The 22,843-nt window shown below is 53.3% G+C and overlaps 2 protein-coding genes across 5 annotated transcripts in view; one reads left to right on the forward strand and one right to left on the reverse strand.

Annotated features, from left to right (window-relative positions):
* The window catches only part of SLC16A6 (solute carrier family 16 member 6), a 31,440-nt gene extending 10,726 nt beyond the window's left edge, over positions 1–20,714 (forward strand). Inside the window, exons 1-6 of one of the 4 annotated variants that reach the window (XM_061393032.1) lie at positions 2,178–2,373; positions 9,248–9,486; positions 12,483–12,626; positions 14,040–14,168; positions 16,440–17,231; positions 18,571–20,714. In XM_061393032.1, coding sequence (XP_061249016.1) covers positions 9,255–9,486; positions 12,483–12,626; positions 14,040–14,168; positions 16,440–17,231; positions 18,571–18,824 — 1,551 coding nt within the window. In that variant the 5' untranslated portion in view covers positions 2,178–2,373; positions 9,248–9,254 and the 3' untranslated portion in view covers positions 18,825–20,714. Of the gene's footprint in view, positions 1–2,177; positions 2,374–2,487; positions 9,487–12,482; positions 12,627–14,039; positions 14,169–16,439; positions 17,232–18,570 lie in introns of those variants that run through there. The other 3 variants (XM_061393033.1, XM_061393034.1, XM_061393035.1) reach the window with 3 other exon arrangements.
* ARSG (arylsulfatase G) overlaps positions 1–22,843 on the reverse strand; it is a 103,954-nt gene that overhangs the window by 75,938 nt on the left and 5,173 nt on the right. The gene's annotated exons all lie outside the window — the stretch shown is intronic.

A 22,843-nucleotide genomic window follows, 5' to 3' on the forward strand; every position in this document is an offset into this window, starting at 1 on the left:
CCCAGAGTTTGCTCAAATTCGCGTCCAATGAGGCGGCAACGCTATCCAACCACCTCACCCTCTATCATCCTCTTCTCCTTTCGCCACTAACAGATACAATTAATATCAATAAAATATTATTATTATTATACTTATGCTCCTCCAAAAGCTAGTCATTTCATTTGGTCCAAGACTCAGATGTGATTTCCCCAAAGGTTCATTCGCCCCCAGGACTTTCTGCACTGTTTATCTAATTTTTAAAACCAGGAAGCTGAAGGACCGAGATCTTCTGTGACTTGCCAGCAGTCCACTCAGCTACATTAATGGACTGCTTGCTCCCTTAGGCTCCTAAGCAGGTCTCAGTACAGTGTGTGCTGTGTCATGTTGAATGTGGCATTTCCACACTCCGACAGGGCTGTGCCCTGACGCACTGTAACATCCTAAGTTTCAAGGATTATGTTTCCAGGCACTCCTGATTCAGCACTAAGTGCTTGCATGCTGGTGGTTAAAATCAGAGTCTAAATATCATTACACTGAAGTCTGAGAAGAACAACTCGAAAAGATCCCCAGGCGGTTGGACCCAATAAGGCGGTTGGACCTGATAAGTCAGAAGTAGTAGTGATGAGAAGCGGTTACAGCGACTGAGGGCTTACCATAAGGCAGTCTCTGGGATCCGTACTTTACCGACATCACCAATCACGCCCTCCGGTTCTGGGAATACCACCACTGCCTCTACTCCATAGACTTAGAAATTGACGCTCCAGGAATCAGGCTGCCTCTGCAAGGCTGCAAAGCGCACCCGCGGTCCCCAGCGCACTGTCCGAGTCCCAAGGGAGCCCTGCGTCCTCATAGCCCGCCCCTGACCCGCGGGACCCGGACCCGAACCACCAGAGAAGACAGGCAGTGACTGCAGAGATGGGTATTGGGACTCGGACCGCCGACTCCGCCCAGCGGCGACCCTCCGTACACGCACCGCCAAATTCGGGTCTCCCGAGTTGCAGACATAAGGAGCACGTTCTCCGAACCCAGACAAGGGAGCGGCCGGCGGGTGCGGGGAAGGAGGCCTCTGCTTCCCAGCAGGTCTCCACGAGGCCCCGCGGACGCGAGGTGGACGCCAGGCGGGCCAGCCTGGGGCCCCGCGGCTCCGAAACACACTGCTTTGTCCCGGCCACTCGTAACTGAGCTCGTAACTGACGTTTCCCGAGCATCGTGTGCTGAATGCACTGTGACCCTGGGGTCGGGGCCCCCGGACGGGGGCGCGCACCCCCTCCACGTCCCCGCGGAGCCCCCCGGGAGTTAGGCGGCCGCGCACCTGCGAGGACGCCGCCTCCCGCTCGGAGGGGAGGACGCGCGCGCCCCGGGCCGGGGATGCTGACTCAGCCCGGCCGCTCGCTCACATCCCCGGAGCGCCACGCGATGCTGTCGCCGCTGCAGCAAAGGGGGTGAAGCGAGGCTCCCGTGCAGCCGGGCCGCGAGCTCCCCGGGGCCCCTGAGGCCCCCGTCGCCCCCGCCAAGAGGAACCGCGGGGATGCGCGAGTTGACGAAACCTGGGGAAGTGGGCGCGGGAGGAAGAACTCGGGGTCCCCGGCGCCGCGCGCGCGGCTCACACCCAAACTGGAAGGAACCTGTTCTGCCCGCGGCGGGCGCGGAGCCGCGAGCCTGAGCCCTGCGGACGCGGGCAGGGCCGCGCAGGGGGCGCGCCGGGGACCTGCGGGCAGGGAGGTGGCCCGCGGAATCCGCGCGCCCGGCCGGAGGTCCCGGCTTTCTGCGCGGCCAGCGCCCGGGTCCGGCCAGGCTTGGCGCGCAGGGATGCGCGGGGCTAGGAGGGGCGGGGGGCGGCGTGTCCAGGACGCCGGCGGCCGGGGCGGGGGCGGCCCTGCGGGACCCCGCGGCTGATCGGAACGGCCAGGCCGTTACCTTCCGTGACCCCCGGCCCCGGCTCCGGGCGGGCGCGCGCCCGACACGGCCTCGTCCACGTGGGCCGGCGCGCGCACGCCAGGCCGGCCCCCTCCTTGGCGGCGCTCCGCGCTCGCAGCACATGGTCGGCGGCGCGCCCCCGAGGCCGGCGGAGACCGGCTGCAGCCGGTATAGGATAAGCGATAGGCAGCGGCGCGGGGCCGGGGCGCGGGCGGCCGCACGCACGGCTCGGCTCGGGCTCGGGCGCGGGCGGCGGGGCGGGGGGCGGGGGGCGCGGCCCGGGGGCCCGAGGCGCGGGGGCGGGCGGGGGGCCGGGCGCCCGGGGCTCGCCCGCCGGAACCAACTTGCCATAGGCTGGGGCCCACGCCTCAGGGGTTAATCCTTTCTCGTGTTCCCGAACTGCTTATAAGGAGGGGGTGGCCCGGCCTCCGCCTTAATTGAGAGCCTTTGGGGTTTATTCTCCTCCGTCCTAACTTGGTGAGTTGGTTTTTATCATTTTACGTGTTTAAAAGTTTGATGGTGGGCTGTGGGTGGTTTTGTGAAAACCTGTGTTCGGAGCTTTCGGGGGGCTAGTGTGGTGGGGGGGGGCGTTGGAAGGAGGGGGAGGAAACCACCGAGAAGCCGAGCGTTTTGGACACCGTGCTCCCGGAATCCTCTCTGACAGTTGGTAACGCTGGGGGCCCCGGGATGGCGCGCTGTCGCCGGTGTAGGCAGCCGAGAGTTGCCTGTCGGCGGCCCCGGAACAGGGGGTCCGGAAGACACCTAAAGGCAGGTCTGGCCTTTGGGTGCCCCCTCCCCGGTTCCGGCGAGGGTCTCCGGGCTGTCGGCAGCGGGGGGCGCCGCGCTGAGCCCGCCGCACGCATTTTCCGCATGAAGTTGTCCGCGCGTCATGGGAGCGAAATGTCAGAGGTACTGTCCCCAGGCTGGCGCGCGCGCAGGGCGGCCCCGGAGGCAGCTCCGGGGAAAGACGGGGTCCCGGCCTCCCCCCACCCGCCGCACGCGCCGGGGCGGCCAACCGGGAGGCAGGCTTGGGCCCCGACAGCCGCTCGCCTGCCCTGACCGGCAGGGCTGTCTGCGGACGGCTGGTCGCGCTCAACTTCCAAGGTCCCCGGGGCTGCCCACCACGGGGAAGCGCCCGGGGAGCGGAGCGGAGCGGAGCCGTGGCCAGGGAGGATGGTCTAGCGGAGGAAATGGGTTACTTCCTTCTGGTTTTCTTTGCTGCCTTCTTTTTTAAACTAGAGCCCCACGCTCCCCTAGCAGACAGGTGATAGAAGCGTGTTAGGTGGCACGGTAACTTGTCAGCAAACGCAAGGGCGGGGGGAGTGCGTCAGTCTCAGAAAAAGACTTCCCCGGAGCCCAATGGGGCAGAACGAGCGGTGAAGACTGGTCCACCTGGGAGCTGGGTTTGTATGCACAGTTTAGACACCCCTGGGCAGCTCTTTCTGCACGGAGACGGTTTCTGCCCTGGGAATGGGATTTCTCTGTAATCTCATCATTTTGCAAATCATAGTAAGTGGATTAGGTGCAGGGTCTTGTTGGCAAAAAATAGTCCTAAGTGCTGTGCAGAGATCTGTAAGGGAGGGTTCTTCCCGGGTCCAAGCTCCAGTCTCAGCATCTGGTGGTGGGGAGGGGAACAGTTACCCTGCCTGGTGGATATAGAAATATTTCCTCTCATAATTAAGGGGAGCCCGTCCAAGATAGAGTTCCAGTATGTAAATAAACAATGCAGCCAAGTGGAAACGCTCTCCTCTCTTCATGAGAACCGCTAACCCTGAGTTTTCCTTCTGTGGTTTCCCAAAAAGGACTTTCCTTGCTGGAACTCCTGAGGAGGACATTTAAATTAGGGGCTCGCTGTCCGCGTCACTGTCTTATAAAAGGGGTGAACCAGTTTAGCCAATGATTCAGAGCGGTCGGGGTGGCTGTCCAGGTTAGGCTTGGGATTTTTTTTTTTTTTTTAATAGATTATGGAGGTGAACTTCACCTTAAGACAGACGAGTTCTGACTGCTAGGGCCGGAAACAACTTGTCGAAAACTGCTCTCCAGGCTACGCCTTTAAGAAGGTTGGAGGGAGGCAGTGGCCAGGGAGGCGGGAGGCTGCGCTCACACCAGCAGCACCTCTGCCCGCCAGAGCCTTCATTTTGGACTTCGCTCTGCTCTGACCCTGGACGAGCACCCTGATGGTCCATCCCAGTCCAATATTTTGCATTCTTTATGCCTCCAGGGCAAAGCTTTTCTCAGGAAATCAAATCTCAGAGAGATTCCCAGCTCTAGCAGCTTTCCAAGCCTTGGCAGAACAGTCATTTATTTAAGATTAGATGACCAAATACTCATAGGAAATCACTCCAAATGGCCCAGCGCGTTTTGTTAATCCTTTTCCTTTGGACGAACGTTAGGGTGAGGGTGGGATGGCTGCCAGGAACCCCAGTTTGGAGTCTGAGCATCTTACCCTCCAGAGTAGCCGCACCTCACCCCTCCTTTTAGAGGGTGAAACTTAAGAGATGAAGTCATTTCCCCAGTTAATGGTAAATACAAAGTCAACAAATGCACACGAGCCTCACAAAGGCAGACCTGTGGGCCTTGGGTCAAAGGGCTTAGAAGCGAATTGAGAAAGATGAAAGGGTCACGTAGGGTCAGTCGGGGTCAGAGGCCATCAAGAGTGGAGGTTCTAGGGCAGGACGAGAGCGAAGATCATCCCCGTCTAGTTTAAGGACCCTGTTCACCTCTTGAGACTGAAGATCAAGGAGCAGAGTGATTCTCCCCAGGCCACGGAGTCACGTGACTGTATCCCCACACAGTCAAAGAGTATCCCTTCCCATCAGAGAAATGCATGTACCCGTAAAAGCAAACAGATATCTCCATGTTCTGGAATTCTTAGAGCCTTTTAAGCCGCAGGCCTTGGTTTCTGGCTTTGTTTGTAGAGGCTGACCCGTTCGTTAAGCCGGCCGGCCTGCTGAGTGCATAGCAGCAGAGTCCAGGGAAGGTTTATTCTGCCAGCAGGGCTTTGGGGGGCTAGAGCCATGCGCTGCTTCAGGAGCACCCCAGGACACATACCGCGTTCAGTGAACTTCTATCCAGCACATGCTATGTGTCGAGCACACTGCCCAGGGCTGGGGCTGGGGACAGCAGCCGCTGTGTGCAGGGCGGCCCCACTGTGTGTTACAGCGTCCGGGCTGCTCTGTTACCATTCTGTGTCACGCTCTCCAGCGCTCGCTACACCAGAGCACAGGGTGCGCTAGCGCGATACAGGAGTAACACTGGGGGCTCTGGGTCCTGGAGGGTCATCTTCCCTTTTGGGTGATCCAGTAATAATGACCTCCCCAACCCTAAGAATGCAGGTGACAGTTACAGTTGCATCTGGCTTCAGGGGAGGAGCCTGGATATAAAGCAAAGTTTGGGAAGAAAAAACACAGAGGCATCGAACACCCAGGAGGGCTCAGAGAGGAAACAGGAGGGAAGCAGTGGCCGCCATCCTGTAGCCTGCCGGCCCGGTGCAGACCTCGCCGGCGTCGCCACCTGTCCACCCGCGCCCGCGGGCATCACCTGGCGCTCATGCCTCCCTCCCAGCTCCCCGGGCACCCTGGGCCACCAGGTTCAACCCGATGACTCAGGTGATTGGGCACTAAAGATCAGCTGCCAGAGCTGGGTGGAGCTCTAAGGGGTCCCAGGGCCAACCTCCTCATTTGACTAGTGAAGTGGTCAGGCCCACAGAGGCGCAGCAGCTTTCTCCAGGCCACACAGCAAGGGGGTGAGAGAGAGAGACAGGCCAGTGAGCAGGACTGAGCTCCGGCCTCACCCAGGGCCTGCTGAGAGGAGGCGGCCTCAGCTTTGCGCAGAGACTGCAGGCCGCTCCTGCTCCTCTAGTGAATGCAGTAGCCGCTCAGTCATGTCCGGCTCTTTGCTCCCCCCTGGACTGCAGCCCGCCAGGCCCCTCTGTGCATCGGATTCTCCAGGCGAGAATACTGGAGTGGTTGCCATGCTCTCCACCCAGGGTTTGAACCCAGGTTTCCCTCACTGCAGGCGGTTTCTCTACCAGCTGAGCCTCCAGGGAAGCCGTGCTCTGCTAAGTACCACCCAGCCAAAGATCATGCCTCCGTCCTGCAGCAGGCTAGAGATTCCTTTTGTCCCCCTGGGGCCTTTATCAATGTCAGCCCAATGTGTTTTTGTTCAGGTTGGCCTGAGCCCGCTATTAAAATGCTCGGATTTCCAGGGCCCCCTTCTGGGTCAGATCGTGCCCATGTGGCCTTGGACTTAGCCGCCACTGCTGGCCGGAAATGTGCTGAGTTCCGGAAGGACACGGCTGAATGGTTTTAAGATGTGATGGGATTTCAGCCTTAAGGGTTTTTATCATTATCATCAACACACGCTGACGCCGTGGAGGTGGAGGCCACCTCTGTGCTGTCGCCACCCCGCGCCCCCGGCTGTAGGCCCAGGCGCCTGGCAGGTACGTCCTGTGTGCGAGGTACCCGAGGGGTCTGTAGGGACCCAGGCCCCAGCTTGTTTTCCATGAGCTTATAACTTAACTGAGCAAATAAGACAAGTGCATACAAGTAGACAGCCCCCTGTTTTTCAAGGATGCTTGTCCCAGGAAGAGACCCCTGAGGTTGAGCGGATCAGAGGAAGCCTCATGGAGGAGGAGGACGCAATGGAGCCACACCTGTGGGCGCCAGCCATACGGAGGGGGCCTCCAGCCTGGGGAGGGGGCACGGCCACAGGCAAGGGGGCTGGAGGCACTGAGGCCTGGAGGGGTCCAGGGTGGCCTGGCTAGTGGAGTCCTAGAACAGGCGGGTAAGGCTGCAGAGGTCCGCGGACAGCAGGTCAGGCTGGGTGTCCAGCTAGGAAGGACATGGAACGTCAAGCTGGTCCCGTGGATTCTGTCCTTCAGAAAGAGGAAAGCGCTGAAAAAGTCCGAGCAGAAAAATGTCATGACGGTGCAGCATTTCAGCAAGATTAATCATACCAGACACGTGGAGCCAGTTAAGACACCAGTGAAGGAGTCTTGGGCTTCCGAGGTGGAGCTCAAAGGAATGGCCGAGTCGGGGAACAAGAAGGGAGGGTGACCTGGGCTGTGGGCCCCCGACACTCCCTTCTTCCCTCCCAGGGGTGACCACGGTGCCAAAGCCAACACTGGCGCGGGTCGGGTTGGCCAAGAAACTTGGTCACGTTTCCCTTACCAGCCTACAGAGAGACCCGAACGAACTTTCTGGTCAGCCCAATACAGTTTCTTTTTCCTTCTCAGTCGTAAGCCCACTACTCTTGGCGCGCCTCTGCCCCAGCCGCCTCATCCTGGGGGTGGCCTCAGAAAGTCTAAGGACGGAGGAGGCCTGGGACGCCTCCGCTGCTGGAGGGCTCCGGGTTGCCTGTGGTAGCGGCTGCCTTCCACGCTGGGAACGTGACAGGCCCGCTGGTCTGTGACCGTCGGCCTCCACCCCGAGCCGCTGAGTTCTCTGCGTCCCATCTTCCCCCTCCACTCTCAGGCATGACACGCGGACTCATCAGAACAGAGGCCTTTGCTGCAGGGAGCATAAGCTTCTTAAAGCATCGTGTGCCCTATTTTATGCAACCAAATAGCTAACAGTAAGAGGGTAAAAACGCGTATATAGTCCTTTCAAAGTAGGGTTTGACGTGCTATCAGTAGGCTGAACAAGATGAAATGAGGTCAGATTTGTTGCTTTGTAAGATTCTTAGAGCAAATTCTGAATACTGGACCCTGTATCAGAAACTGACAAGTTACTAGCCGGTGGAAGTTTGTCCTGTTACTTGTCCTTCGCCCTCCGTTAGCAGTAAAACCTGCCTTAGCACATGCGCACTGCAGCTCAGGGCTAGGTTACCCGTACGCTCTGAACGTCCACTGGGATATAGCCGCATAGTTGCAGAGGATCCTTAAACTCAAGGTGTCGTCATTCAGCCCCTTAAGTCGTGTCAGAATCTCTGCAATCCCATGGACTGCAGCACACCAGGCTTCCCTGTCCTTCACGGTCTCCTGGAGTTTGCGGAAATTCACATCAATTGCATCAGTGATGCCATCCAAGCATCTCATCCTCTGTCATCCCCCTCTCCTCCTGCCCTCAGTCTTTCCCAGCATCAGGGTCTTTTCCAGTGAGTCAGATCTTCGTATCAGGTGGTCAAAGTATCTGAGCTTCAGCATCAGTCCTTGTGGTGAATATTCAGGGTTGATTTCCTTTCGAATTGACTGGTGGGTTGCCATTAAGAGCTCAGAGACCACAGACTCATTGACTCTTGTCAACGAGTTTAGTTGGGCTAAAAACACACATGACTTGGAAAGTGTGTGCAACTGCAGAGGTTTGAAAAAGCCCACGTTTATGGGCATCGGTCCGCTGCAGAACTGCAGGGACTTAAGCGTCCCTGCCTCCAGGATTGACTGGACTGTGTCCCCTTAGTGATGGTACTGTCTGTCCTGATGTTTGTTGCGAGTTGAATGGAGCACAGTGAAGCCGGGGGTAGCTGGCTTACGTGCCTGAGCTGCCCAGACCCCAGTGAAGTCGGGGGTAGCTGGCTTACGTGCCCGAGCTGCCCAGACCCCTGACTTGGTGGCCCCTGACTTGGACCTTATATCCCAGAGTGCTGGTCCTGTGTGGAGGAAGTGCAGCCCTCAGACACCACGGGGTGACGCGCTGTGAGGGGCTCAGTCGTGCTGAGCCGGCTCCCAGCAGACAAGTGCCCACGTTTTCATCTGCCCCATTCCGGTCCTGCAGGTGCGTCCGCACGTGACCCCAGACCCGGATCGGGTGGGAAGCAGGCGGCTCTGAAGGACCCGCTGCCCCAGGCAGACGCAAGGTGTCTCCCGCACTTGGCCCTGGAGGGTGGCCTGTGTGCCTCTTCCTGGGCTTCCTTTCTGATCCACATGTCTTCTGGTCAGTTCAGTGACCAGTTATGGTCACCTAACTTGTCTTCAGGTTCACAGTCAGCATGGATGCCTTTCTTCATCCTCCAAAGTGCCTCTAAATATCCTGCCCACGTTCTTTATGTTTGTTTGGTTAGGTTTTGCCATTAACTGCCATAGCTTGGAAACCTGACTTCCCCAAGCGCTCCATATACAACACAACGATAGTTCGTTAGGTGTTAGCTAGCTAGATAGAAGGATGGATGGATAGGTAGATGAGAGAGACAGATGATGATAGATAACAGATGACAGATATGTAGATAAATGGACAGATATAAATAGATGGGTAGATACTATTACTATTCAAAGACGTTATCCTAACTGCACATGATTTAAATGTTCATTGACCTAAGAACTGTAGTAAGTAGCTCTTATCCGTGATGTCCAGTATTAGAATCATCTACCCTCAGGCCACTGCTGGTCTAATTTTGTTTTAATTTTTTCTTTCAGATTAAGAATGTCCCATAAGAAATCACAGCTTTGTTGCAGAGCCAATGTTTACACTCAAGTGCCTGACGGTGGGTGGGGCTGGGTGGTCGCGGTTTCTTTTTTCTTCGTTGAAGTCTTCACCTACGGCATCATCAAGTCGTTCGGCGTCTTCTTCAATGACTTAATGGACAGTTTCAATGAGTCCAACAGCAGGATCTCGTGGATCATCTCCATTTGTGTGTTCGTCTTAACATTCACAGGTTAGTACATCTTTCAGCTTCAACGCCAGATAAGCATGTGTGTCTTGGCAGTTTGCCTAATGAGGTAAGAGAGGCTGAGGAAGATCGTCTGTTTGCCAGACCTGACTGCCGTCAGTTCAGAGCACACGTGTTAAAGGCTTCCCGTGCATGCTCTTAGGATCCCGCAGAGTACCCTGAGGACAGCGGTAAACTCCGGCTCACGGGGAAGCTAGTCATTTCCTAGAGAAGAAATGTCACAAAGTCTTCGGCATCCCGGGCCCTGGTCTCGTAAAAACGTGCTTAGGAAACAGGTGGAAACGGCAGGTGTGGCTACAGGCAGAAGAGAGATGGAATGCATGAAAGGAGAGCATGAAAAAGTATACATGTTGTCCAGAGGGGACGTTGTGAATTCCAAACACCTCCTTCCCTAAAGGAGTTCCCGTCTGGACTCCCAAATCCAGCAGCATCAGTTACAATACACTGTAGTGTAATTCTTAGCACACTCACTTTCACTAGCAACACGACACAGCGGTGAGGTCTCATGATGCTTCATCCATCTGTCGGGGCTACAGCAGGCTTTCCTGAGCAAGCAGGGCCGTTGAACTTACCCCCGACAGTTAACGGAGCTGCATTCAGCTTCCCTAACTTTAGGTTCGCATCCTGCCATGGAGCCGTTACCTCTAAAGTTTTCTGAACTGTCATTCACTCTATCTGACTCTCTGTGACCCCATGGACAACCCGCCAGGCTCCTCTGTCCATGGGATTCTCCAGGCAAGAATACTGGAGCAGGTTGCCATTCCCTTCTCCAGGGGATCTTCCCAACCCAGGGATCCAACCCAGGTCCCCTGCACTGCAGGCGGACTCTCTGCCATCTGAGCCCCGGGGAAGCCCAGGCTTGCCTGAGTATACTCAGGTTTCTGCCCTGCAGTGCCTGAAAGAGGCAGCTCCACTGTTCTCTGCTGAAGTCAGACTTTATCCCCTTGGTCCTGATTCTGTCTCCTACATGTTTCATGGACGCACTCCTAGTTCCGGTGTGAAGATTAAGATACTTTCTTAGTTGGCAGCCTGTTTACTTTCTTGGAAAGATAACTTACATGATCTAGAACCAAAATTTTACATTTGGTAACCGAAGTAAGAAAATTGCAGAGTTGAACTTTCAGTCCTTTTCTAACCAAAGATAATATAGTCAACAGAAATACCCAGCTAATACTATTGTAACACAGACAACTGTTCTTTCTTTAACTTTAATTAATTCACTAACTTATTTGCTCGGCTGTGCTGGGTCTTAGTTGCAGCATGTGGGTTCCAGTTCCCTGACCAGGGATCGAACCTGGGCCCCCCCGAGTTGGGAGTGCAGTTTCTTAGCCTCTGAACTGCCGGGGAAGTCCCAGAAGATAATTATTCTAAATGCTGTTATGTTGTTGCTATTGTTCAGTCACTAAGTCATATCCAACTCTTTGCAACCCCATGGACTGCAGCATGCTGGGCTCCTCTGTCCTTCACCATCTCCCGGAGCTTGCTCAAACTCATATCCATTGAGTTGATGATTCCATCCAACCATCTCATCCTTTGTCGTCCCCTTCTCCTCCTGCCTTCAATCTTTCCCAGCATCGGGGTCTTTTCCGATGAGTCGGCTCTTCAGGTGGCCAAAATATTGAAGCTTCAGTTTCAGTCCTTCCAATGAATATTCAGGGTTGATTTCCTTTAGGATTGACTGCTTTGATCTTCTCATTGTCCAAGGGACTCTTCAAAAGTCTTCTCCAGAACCGTAATTGGAAAGCTGAAAGCATGAGTTCCTTAGCGCTCAGCCTTCTTTATGGTCCAGCTCTCACGTTTGTACGTGACTCCTGGAAAAACCAGAGCTTTGAGCAGATGGACTTACACAGAATGCTTTCATCCTGGTCACTAATGCCTGAGTCTGCACACTGCCTAAAAATGGCCCTGGTGATTTCATTCTTCACTGTATTAACGTATGAGCTGATGCTCTACCAGCATTGAGAGAGATGTACGGCCCAACCTCAACACCATCGAGTCCTTTTTTGGTGGTTTTGCTCTTTCTGTCCAGCACGTGCCACATCGTTCTTCCCCCTCCAAGTCTGGAGGGTCCCCTTATCTCCTCGTACTCCGGGGGGGCGGGTAGCAGTGGTAGCCTAAGTAACACATAACTAGGACACTTACTCGCCAGACTTTAATGTCCTGGGGCACAGAGCGCATAGAAGCTCTGCCAACCATAATGCATCAGCCACTTTGAATCATCTGTCCCATGGCTCGCCTGCTTCTGCTTTGCATAACACAACCCACCATACTTTCATACCATTTGCAAAAAAGTCAAGTGGAATTTGACCCTAAATGGAGTCTTGTTCAAAAGAATCCAAAGCAATGAGCATAGAAACAGAAAAAGTAACTCAGAGTCATTGGAAATCCCGTGTTTATTACAGAAGAACATGAATGTAATGCATCTCCAGTTTCACAGGGGCTCCTGGTGGGCCAGAGGCTGTCATCTAAGAAGACGGATGTAAGTTTTAGACTGTGACTCTGGCTTTCTCTTGGAGGAGCCCCCAAAAGAGATTTTAGAGGATGGGATCTTAAGACAGACTTACGGCACGAGAACAGACTTGCGGTTGCCAAGGCGGGAAGGAGGCCGTGTGGGGTCAGCTGGTGCAAACCAGCGTGTGCGGGACCGATGAAGACCCAGGGCCTCCTGTACAGCACAGAGACCTGTATTCAGGGGCTCGTGATAAACCTTAGTGGGGTGAACTCCCTGTGGTCCAGTGTTAGGACTCCGTCTTCCCTGCCGAGGGCCCGGGTTCAATCCCTGATCAGGGAACTAAGATCCCACCAGCTGTAGTGCAGCCAAAAACAACAGTGGAGAGAAAATTTTAAAGCATTTATGTAACTGAATCACTTTGTTGCAAGTCAACTACACTTCGGTAACAAGGTAAAAAGACAGACTCCCAGGGAGGCTGAGGCTGAGGCTGACGCCCTGGGGGCTGAGACCCGCCCGCTCTCCTCTGCAGCCCCGCTCTCCACGGTCCTGAGCAGCCGGTTCGGACACCGCCTGGTGGTGATGCTGGGCGGCCTGCTGGTCAGCGCGGGCATGGTGACGGCTGCCTTCTCGCAGAAGGTCTACCACATGTACATCGCCATCGGCATCGTCTCTGGTGAGCGTCTCTCCCGGGCTCGTACGTTCTCCGGAGACTCGGTGTCGAGAATGAGCCGTGGGGAAGGAGGGACCCGGACCCATCGCGCATCTCTCCCTCCCGTTCACTTTTCTCTTTAAAATAAGGGCTGGCCCACATCTGTGCCTCTGAACTGGGCCAGATGCCTCCTCTTCTCAACACCCAGGACTTTGTGTCTGATGTTTTAATATTTACCGATGAGAAAGAGAACTTCTCTTTCACAAGAGTTTGCAGGCACAAGACGTCCTTTTCACAAAATAAGGTTTGAATGTCTTTAACCAGCGCTTCCCAAGTCTGGTTGTGAGAAGTCTGAGCTGTAGGGGAGGGGCCGGCGCTGGACCGAGGGGTCTGAGGAAACTTTTCTCCTTTCAAAGGAGTCTGTACATAAGTCACAGATTTTATATATATATATAACTGTATATATATCATAACTATATATATAAAACTCTATATATAACGTTCTCTATATAACTCTCTATAACTATGTATATATAAAACTCTGTATATGTGTAATTCTGTATATAACTATATACATAACTAAATACACACATACATATGTATATATATTTGGAAAACTTTTTCCCTTTCAGAGGAGTCCACACATTACTCACAGATTATATATAATTATCCCTATACACACACACACACACACACACACACACACGGGCTTCCCCAGTGGCTCAGTGGTAAACAATCTGCCTGCAGTGCAGGAGACGCCAGACACACAGGTTTGATCCCTGGGTCCGGAAGATCCCCTGGAGAAGGAAATGGCAACCTGCTCCAGTATTCTTGCCTGGGAAATCCCACGGACAGAGGCGCCTGGCAGGCTGCAGTTCAAGGGGTCAAAAAGAGTTGGACTGAGTGACTGAACACACACACACACATAATTCTCTCTATATAACTAAAGACATGCATGTATACGCAGAAATTTTTTCCCTTTCAATGGAGTCCGTACATTACTCAGATTATATATAACTATACTATATATGTGTGTACATAGTGAAGATTTGCAGACTTTTTCCCATATATTTCTGCACATACAAAAACTCATTTATTTCCAAATAGAAGTCTTATGTAAAAACTATATTTGATAAGGGTTCTGTGCACTGTGAATTATATAAATCTGGGGAAAAAACTGCAGAAAAGTAGGAAAAAAAATTCCACGAAACAGATTTTTATGTTCCCTTTTTTTTTTTTTCCTACAACAAGCTTCCCAAAACAGCTCTTACAGTTTTTCCAGACCTCTGATGAAACCTGCTTTGCTCCAGAATGAATTTCTGGGCTCCCTGAATGTAATTGTTTCTAAAATAAGCGCCCGAACCCCAGCTCTCTGAACACACCCTTCGGGCGTCAGCCGGCGCGTGGTTCTCACTGTCTCGCTGGTGTCCGTCACAGGCCTGGGGTTCTGCTTCAGCTTTCTGCCGACGGTCACCATCCTGTCACAGTACTTCGACAGGAGACGCTCCGTGGTCACGGCGGTCGCTTCTACGGGAGAATGCTTCGCCATGTTTGCTTTTGCACCAGGTAAGCGGATGACCAGAGCGTGGGTGTTCATGTGAGCTGGCCCTTCTTGCTCTAGATGGTGCAGAAGGACAGGCTAAGTGTCTTCTCTCAGAAGGACAGGCTAAGTGTCTTCTCCAGTCCGGCAGCTTTTCAGGATCTATCCTCCTTTACCCCCATTGTAGGAGTTCAAACATTTTAATACTCATCCAAGTTCACATAAATAGGAAGTGGGGTGTGTGTGTGCACGCGTGTGTGTGCTCGGTCGCCCTGTTGTGTCCAACTCCTTGCAACCCCATAGAAAGGTACACAGCATATATTCAGCGAGGAAGCTTGAACCATCCATTCCTAAATAGATCCGGGGACTGCTTATACTATTCTATTTCTCTCATTGGTCAAAAGAGCCATATTCTGTACAGATTTAAATTGTGCTGGTAAAGTCAGGCTCATGAGCTATGTGGATGATCTCACGGGGAGACTTTCATCCCTGGCTTATTTCCCTGTCTAGACTGTGCACTCGTGACTCTCACTAACCAATGGAGAGAAGTCACCTTGGGGAGCTGGACTCAGCTCTCACCTGCCTTCTTCAGTGAGTGTGTCAGTGAACGGCAGTGGAGTTCAAAGGAGATGCGGCGTTTCAGGGTGACGCGTCATGTCTGAAGCTTCCCAAATAGTTCAGAAGAATCAATGTATGCTTGGCTATAAATATGCAGACAGAAAACTGTTCACTGTTGAATTTCGGTGATGGCAGGCATATGGGTGTCAGTCTTTGCACTTTTCTGTTGGTTTGAAATGTTTCATGAGGGACAGTCAGTGGCCTGCGAACCCCCTGAAGGTGGAAACTTCATCTGGGTCCGGCTTTACTCCCTAGCTCATCCCTGGCACCTGGCCGGTAGGCACCAAGGAAGGTGAGAGGGAGAAAAGGAGACCAGTTGTTGCCAGAAGAGGGTCAAACGCACTTGGAAATACCCAAGCCCGAAAGAGTTCACAATTCTGAGTTTTCCATTTTAACGGGGAAATAGAGGCAGGAGCAGAGAAGTGCTGAAGAAGTAAATGGAGCCCCGGGCCCAGAAGACGGAGCTGTCTCACTAAGCCCATCTTTTACTAACCAGGTTACCGCATCTCTTAAACCTGACTGTCAGCTCTCACAGAGTGAGACTCGAGTGAAACGAAGTTCTCAGGAACGTCATTTCACCTTCCTGGGATGATGACAAAGATACTTGGAATCTTGTTGGGCCTGTTTATTCTCGCGTCACTGGGGAGCTTGAAGCCTCCTTTGGCCCGACCCCGCCTCCCCATGCCAGGGTCCCGCCCTGGCCTCCAGGACGCCTCTAGGCTGGCAGGAAGGTAGTTAGGGCATCCCACAGGCTAGAAAGCGGAGGACAGCATCAACACAGCTACTGACAAGCCTATACCGCGGTCACGCAGTAACTGTGTTAATTCCAGGATAATCCTGTGAGCTTTCGGATTCTTAGTTGGTCCTCTCCCTCGTCTGCTACTGTTGAGAGCCAGAGGAGTGGCTGGAGAAGGATCCAGCTCAAAGGGCAGAAGTTCAGTTTGGAAAAGGCCAGAGAGTCAGTATTTCAGGCTTCCCGGACACAAGTCCTTGTCAGATCCGCTCACCTCTGCAGTGACGGCACAGGAGCAGCTCAGACGCCGCTGAAGAATGCTCCCAGCTGTGTTCCAGTCGAGGTCAATGACCCACACTGGGCTGGGGCTGGGGCTGGCCGGCAGGTCGCTGTCCGTGCACCCTGATGCGGGTCACAAGCTTCGTTCACTTCTTGTGCCTCTGCTTAGAGGAAGGCACCCCCGAAGCTCCCTGCAAGCCTGGGCTGAAAGTGTTTGTTCCATCTTGTCCTGATACATCTTTCTCCTCCTCAAGTCCTAAAGGCCCCCAGGGATAATGCATGTCAGGTCAGCTTTTTTTGCTGTGCTGGGTCTTCACGGCCCCACTGGCTTTTCTTCAGTTGTGTCGAGTGAGGGCTGCTCCCTGCAGTGGCTTCTGGTTGCCGAGCGCGGGCCCCGAGGCGCTCAGCCTCAATGAGTTGCAGCTCGTGGGCTCAGCAGTCGTGTTGCACGGCCTTCAGTCATTCCTGGGCGTGTGGGATCGTCCTGGAGCAGGGCTCTAGCCCGGGCCCCCTGCACTGGAATCTTTGCCCCGAACCACCGCAGGAGTCCCAGCTGAGGCACCACTGTTCCGTCGGGCCCCCAGCACGGCTGTCTTTGCTCTGCTCTCCCCCCGCCGCGTCCCTCTGACCCTGGGTTTTCTTTCTGCTTCGCCCCTGCCCTCCGCAGCCATCACAGCCCTGAAGGAGACAGTGGGCTGGAGGTACAGCATGCTGTTCGTGGGGCTCCTGCAACTCAACCTCGTGGTCTGTGGCGCACTGCTCAGACCCATCGTCATCGTCGGCGCGCCAGGGACCCCCAAGACCCCCGCCCCCGAGCACCGGAAGGAAGCGCAGTACATGCTGGAGAACGAGAAAACCCGCACCTCCATCGACTCCATCGACTCAGGAGTAGAGCTAACTACCTCACCGAAGAACGTGCCTGGCCACCCGGCCGTGGTGGAGCCCGCAGCCGAGCTGCAGGCCCGGGGCCAGCCCGGCGCCCCGCTGCTGGACTTCTCCGTGCTGACGGAGAGGAGCTTCATCTGCTACACGCTCTTTGGGCTCTTCGTGACGCTGGGCTTCTTCGCCCCGTCCCTGTACATCATCCCGCTGGGGCTCAGCCTTGGCCTGGACCGCGACCGCGCGGCCCTGCTGCTGTGCGCCATGGCCGTGGCCGAGGTGTTTGGCCGCATCGGGGCGGGGCTGGTCCTCAACCGGGAGCCCATCCGCAAGGTCTACATCGAGCTCATCTGTGTCATCCTGCTGACTCTGTCCCTGTTCACCTTCACCTTCGCTGCGGGCTTCTGGGGCCTCATGGCCTGCAGCGTCTTCTCGGGGGCCATGATCGGGACCGTGGCGGGCACCCACATCCCGCTGCTCGCCGAGGACGACGTCGTGGGCATCCAGAAGATGTCGTCGGCGGCCGGGGTCTATGTCTTCTTCCAGAGCATCTCGGGGCTGGCCGGACCCCCCCTCGCAGGTAAGCTGCATACAGAAAGGAGTACCCTTGTGGGCTAAGCTTCCCCTTTCTTTTCCATGGTGGTTTAACCCCGGGGCTCTGACCGCAGCCCCCGTGCCCTGCAGCAGGACCTCGTGTCAGTGCGCGTCTGCACCTGCTGACTCCTGGGCTGTGCCGCCCCCGGCCCCTCCTCCTCCCTACCACGGGTCCGTCTGAGTCTGCTCCGGTTTCACAGGTGCTTGCCCCTGTGTCACAGCTGAGAGTCCACATTCAAGGGTACCGTCCTGTTACGAATCGTGCCAGCTTCCTACTCAAGTCGAATGAAAAGCAGCATCTATTGATCTTGATACTTGCAGAGCATTTTAGAGGTGTCAGGATGATCAGTATCTGAGCCACTGCTCTTGACTTCCTGTGAGGACGTGAACCCCGGGGTGTGTCAGCCCCCAGCCCGAGGCGGGATCGGCGCCCGGGTCAGGAGGGACTGGGGTCTGCAGCCCGAGCCGCCTGGGCGTTTGCTACCGGGTTGCCTTGTGAGATGCTCGGCGGGGGACACAGGGATTTTTGACCTCATCACACTCTGACTTTTTGGAAGACAGGACTGAGGGGCTTCTGTAAGCCAGCGTCCCTTCGGGGGATGGCTTTTAGGGAACTGAACCCAGGGCAGCACTCTGCGGAGACCCCGCTGGTCACTTGGGAACATTTCCTTCAGGAAGGATGTGTATGTTTCATGTCTTGTGTGCTAAGTCTCTCTCGTGTCTGACTCTTCGCAACCCCATGGACTGTAGCCCGCCAGGCTCCTCTTTGTCCATGGGATTCTCCAGGCAAGAATACTGGAGTGGGTTGTCATTTCCTCCTCCAGGGGATCTTCCCAACCCAGGGATCGAACCCCAGGTCTCTGACGTCTCCTGCATTGGCAGGCGGGTTCTTTACCACTAGCGCCACCTGGGAAGCCCCGTTTTATACCTTGGACCGGAAATAAGTCCTTGGGGTTACCGTGATTACACATCTTACCCAGTGACCTGAGGTGGACCAGGGTGAAGTTCACAGAGCTCCTTCCTCTCAGGAGAGGATGTCAGCTTTCTTTCCAAGGAGATGAGCATCTCCCTGACCCCATGTTTTACATTCTTGACCAGGACAGACCTGCCCACAGAGAACATAGCAAGTGACAGAAGTCTCTCACGTGCTGGATGGGGGTGTCTGTCTCCTCTCCCATCTAGAAAACACTCCTACCTTCCAAGCTCTTTTTCCCTTAAAACAGTCAGACAGAACCAGGAAGGCAGAGAGCCCGCGAGGTGGCCGAGTTTGGGGGAGCCTGGGGCGGGGCGGGGGTCTGCGTGGCTAACATCTGCTGCCCCCGCAGGTCTGCTGGTGGACCAGAGCAGGATCTACAGCAGAGCCTTCTACTCCTGTGCGGCCGGGATGCTGGTGGCCGCTGTGTGCCTCGCCCTTGTGAGACCCTGCAAGCAGGGACTGTGCTGCCGGCCCCGAGCCCGGGAGGGCAAGGCCGGGGGTCCCCGAGGGAAAAAAGTGTTGCAGGACATCCCCGAAGACTTTCTGGAGATGGACCTGGGGAAGACTGAGCACAGAGCTCCTGCAAGAACGGAGCCCGTCTGACACCCGCGTCCGTCACTGCGGCACCCCGGGGCCGGGGAGGGCGTGGGGCGGGGGGCCCGGGCGGCAGAGCAGCGGACCACCCGCCCGCCTTCCGACTGCACTTCAAAGGGAATGTATGTGAGAACCACTACCAACATCCGTCTTGTTTTCTTCTTATAAGTTTTCTTTTTTGCTTGTTTTTTATGCCAAAACAAAAGCAGTGGAGCGCCTTTCTGTGCATCAGCCTGGCTGGGTTCAGCAGCAACACAAAGACACGCAGGAGGACTCTGGGCCACATTCCGGTTTTAAAATAGGGACATGAATTGGCAAAGTGGTTTGAAGAGCTCTCACGTTTGATAAGCCGCTATCGTAGAAAATGACATCTGGCCCAGGCCACTGAAATGAAATCAGCCACTCAAAAAAAACACAACTTACATCATTGAAAAAATTCCTCATTTTCAGAACTATGAACAAATTGTTTAGAAACCTTTGAAAAATTCTGAGGTTTCCATTAACACATTAGGGCCTCTGAATTTTCCAGATACTCCATGGAAACAAAGTACAATTTAAGACCAAACCTTTGGCCAGTAAATGGAGATTCTTAAAAATATACGTTAACTTGAACTTCAGAAATGTGAAGATGACCACTTCTTTGTGCGGCCAGTCATTTACCAGTATTTCAATACAGACCACACAGCATGGCATTCAGAAATGAATTTCCTATTGCTTTTTAATTATTCAGAAATATGTGATTGTAGTGTCTTTAATTTAAACCACTATTTATTATTAAGTTATTCTAGAATGAATAAAGTAATCAAAAGAAAGTCTGAGACATAAGCAGAATTTTTACCTCCCTTCTGCAATCCTTGACATGCCTCTTAACTTGTAAAGTTACTCTCTAAAAGGCCAAGTTGTAAGGATTCTTCAGTTTAATGGCAATGTGTGTGGTTGAAAGGGGGCAGGGGGATGAACAGCAAATCGCCTTAGCTTTTTTAAATGATTTATCGCCTAAGAATACTTGAGGATCTTCTTTGATCAGAATTATATCTCACTGAATTGTTGAAGCATTTGATTTTTTTTTACTATCTCACTGTTGAAGCATTTCTGTATCTCACAAGGGGTAGCAGACATTTAATTCGCCGTCATGAGTTACGTCCTAGAAACCTTGATTGCTCTGCGTCGCAGGGTCACCGGGCAAGCCGGTCACTGTTCCTTTTGGCATCACACGACACGGATAGTATTTTTTTTTCTGTAAAGGGCAGGTTATGAGGGGAACAGGTGGGCTACGGACTCACGTGTCCGGATCTCATCTGCAGGTGACGGTCAGAGCCGCTGCTCCATCTCTACTCATTTTACTGTTAATTTTTGACAACTCAGGGGGAAAAACTACAACAAGCCTAGTTTGGTTCCAGGTACACACAAGCTCGAGCGTTTCTCTGCACTGACACGAAAGTGGCATAGCTGAGCGCCTGCTGCATTTTGTGCAGCACTGGGTCAGCCAGAGAAACAGGGCAGTCTGCAGACGCTGCGGAGGGCGGGGAGGGGCAACCACCGAGTGTCCGTCAGAGGCAGGCACAGCTGGGACAGGGCAGGCGGGGCGCATGTCACTGCCCAGAGGGACTCGCAGCTTGTGGCACGTTTGCAGGCTCCATGACTTCAGCACTTTACTACGTTTTTACTATGAATGTTCGACACAATTTAATATTTATAACTGGTTTCAGAGCGATCTGCTCAAGACGTCCATTCTGTTAAATGCATGGGAAAAAAAAAATGTATGCCAATTTCAGTATGTCAGTAATCGAGGTTTTTAAATGTTTGGAAGAAAATGAGAACAGGATTGCTGATTTGTTCTGTATTCTGTGACATTCTGGTACTTCTAGATTTGCAATAAATGTATGGCTTTTTTATTTAGAGGGAGTGGTTTGTTTTCCACTGGCGTCTCAGCGTGCATCGTTGCGTCCAGCAAAGGTTTTAAAAGCTCAGGGAGGATCCGTTTAAAATAACATTTTCCGAAGCTTTTCTACAAAATCTTTTAACTGTACTAGAGACACGGTAACAGTTCTAAGATGTGTTGGTTGAATGGGATTATTTCGTAAACGAACGACGAATGAATGAAGTGATCCAGTGACCACATAATGAGAGCTAAGCCCATCGAAAGCAACAGGTGAAAACAGGACTTCCCTGGGGGTCCAGTGGCTACGACTCCGAGCTCCCAGTGCAGGGGCCCAGGCTGGATCCCTGGTCAGGGAACTCGATCCCACAGGCTGCAACGGAGAATTGGAATGTTGGAACTAAAGATTCTGCATGCCCCAACTAAGAACCAGTGCAACCAGATAAATGTTTTAAAAGAAGTAGTAACTGTAAATAGATTAGACTAACCATATATAGTGACAGCCCAGGCCTAAGAACCAGCCTAGTCTGTCAGGAAACAGCATGACCTCTGCACGTAGCGGTCCATGGAAACCGTTTCTGTTAAATTCCAGGCAGGAACTACTGAAGGCTTTGCGGGCCCCACAGGCTCAGTCACAGCTGTTCAGCTCTGCCTCTGCAGGGCCAGAGGAGCAACAGACACAATGTGAATGAATGAGCACGGCCGCCTCACGTGGACCCCAGTGTTCATCACAGCACTGTTTACAATAACTAGGGCGTGGAAGCAACCCAGATGGGCAGACAATAAGGAAGTCATGGTACATGTACACAGTGGAATATTACTCGGCTATAAAAAAGGAACGCATCTGAGTCAGTTCTAATGAGGTAGATGAATCTGGAGCCTGTTACACAGTGAAGTCAGAGAAACGCCAATACAGTATATTAACGCAAATACATGGAATTTAGAAAATCAGTAACAATGATCCTATATGCAAAGCAGCAAAATAGACATAGATGTAAGGAACAGACTTTTGGACTCTGGGGGAGAAGGCGAGAGTGGGACGATGTGAGAGAATGGCAACTGAAACATGTTTATTACCATATGTAAAACAGATACCAGTGCAAGTTCGACGCATGAAGCAGGGCGCTCAAAGCCCGTGCTCTGGGACAACCCAAAGGGAAGGGTGGGGACGGAGGTGGGAGGGGTCAGGAGGCGGGGACATGCGCACCCATGGCAGGTCCGTGTCCATGTGTGGCGAAACACCACGATATTAGTAAGTAATCATCCTCCAATTAAACAAATTCTTAAAGGCGTTTAAATTCATGGATACTGAAATTTGAATTCCATAAACTTTCCACACACTATGAAATACTGTTTTGGTTGTTTTTTTTTTTTTGATGACATAAAAATACAAAAACCATGCTTAGTTCGAAGGCTGTCAAGAAAAATCGGCAGTGGGTTGTATGTGGCCTGTGGGCCGCTCCACAGCATCTGTGACACTATCACGGAGGTACCACCAGCGGCAGGCTGTATACTGACAGTCCTGATGGGGAAATGCGGAAACAGTGACAGATTTTACCTTATTGGACACCAAAAATCACTGCATTTTGTGACTGCAGCCAGGAAGTTAAAAGATGCTTGCTCCCTGGAAGAAAAGCTGTGACGAACCTAGACAGCGTATTAAATAGTAGAAACATCACTTTGCCAGCAAAGGTCTGTATAGTCACGCTATGATTTTTCCAGCAGTCAATATATGGATGTGAGAGTTGGACCATAAAAAGGGCTGAGCACCAAAGAATTGATGCTTTTGAATTGTGTTGGCGAAGACTCTTGAGAGTCCCTTGGACTGCAAGGAGATCCAACCAGTCCATCCTAAAGGAAATCAACCTTGAATATTCATTGGAAGGACTGATGCTGAAGCGAAAGCTGCAATACTTTGGCCACCTGATGTGAAAAGATGACTCATTCGAAAAGACCCTGATGTGGGAAAGACTGAAGGCCGGAGGAGAAGGGGACGACAGAGGATGAGGTGGTTGGATGGCATGGACATGAGTTTGAGCAAACTCCAGGAGACGGTGAAGGACAGGAAGGCCTGGTGCACTGCAGTCCCTGGGGTCACAGAGTCGGACACGACACAGTGACCGAACAACAACAGTCCTGACCAATGGGG

Source organism: Bos javanicus, chromosome 19, assembly GCF_032452875.1.
Source record: "Bos javanicus breed banteng chromosome 19, ARS-OSU_banteng_1.0, whole genome shotgun sequence".
NCBI classification, from domain to species: domain Eukaryota; kingdom Metazoa; phylum Chordata; class Mammalia; order Artiodactyla; family Bovidae; genus Bos; species Bos javanicus.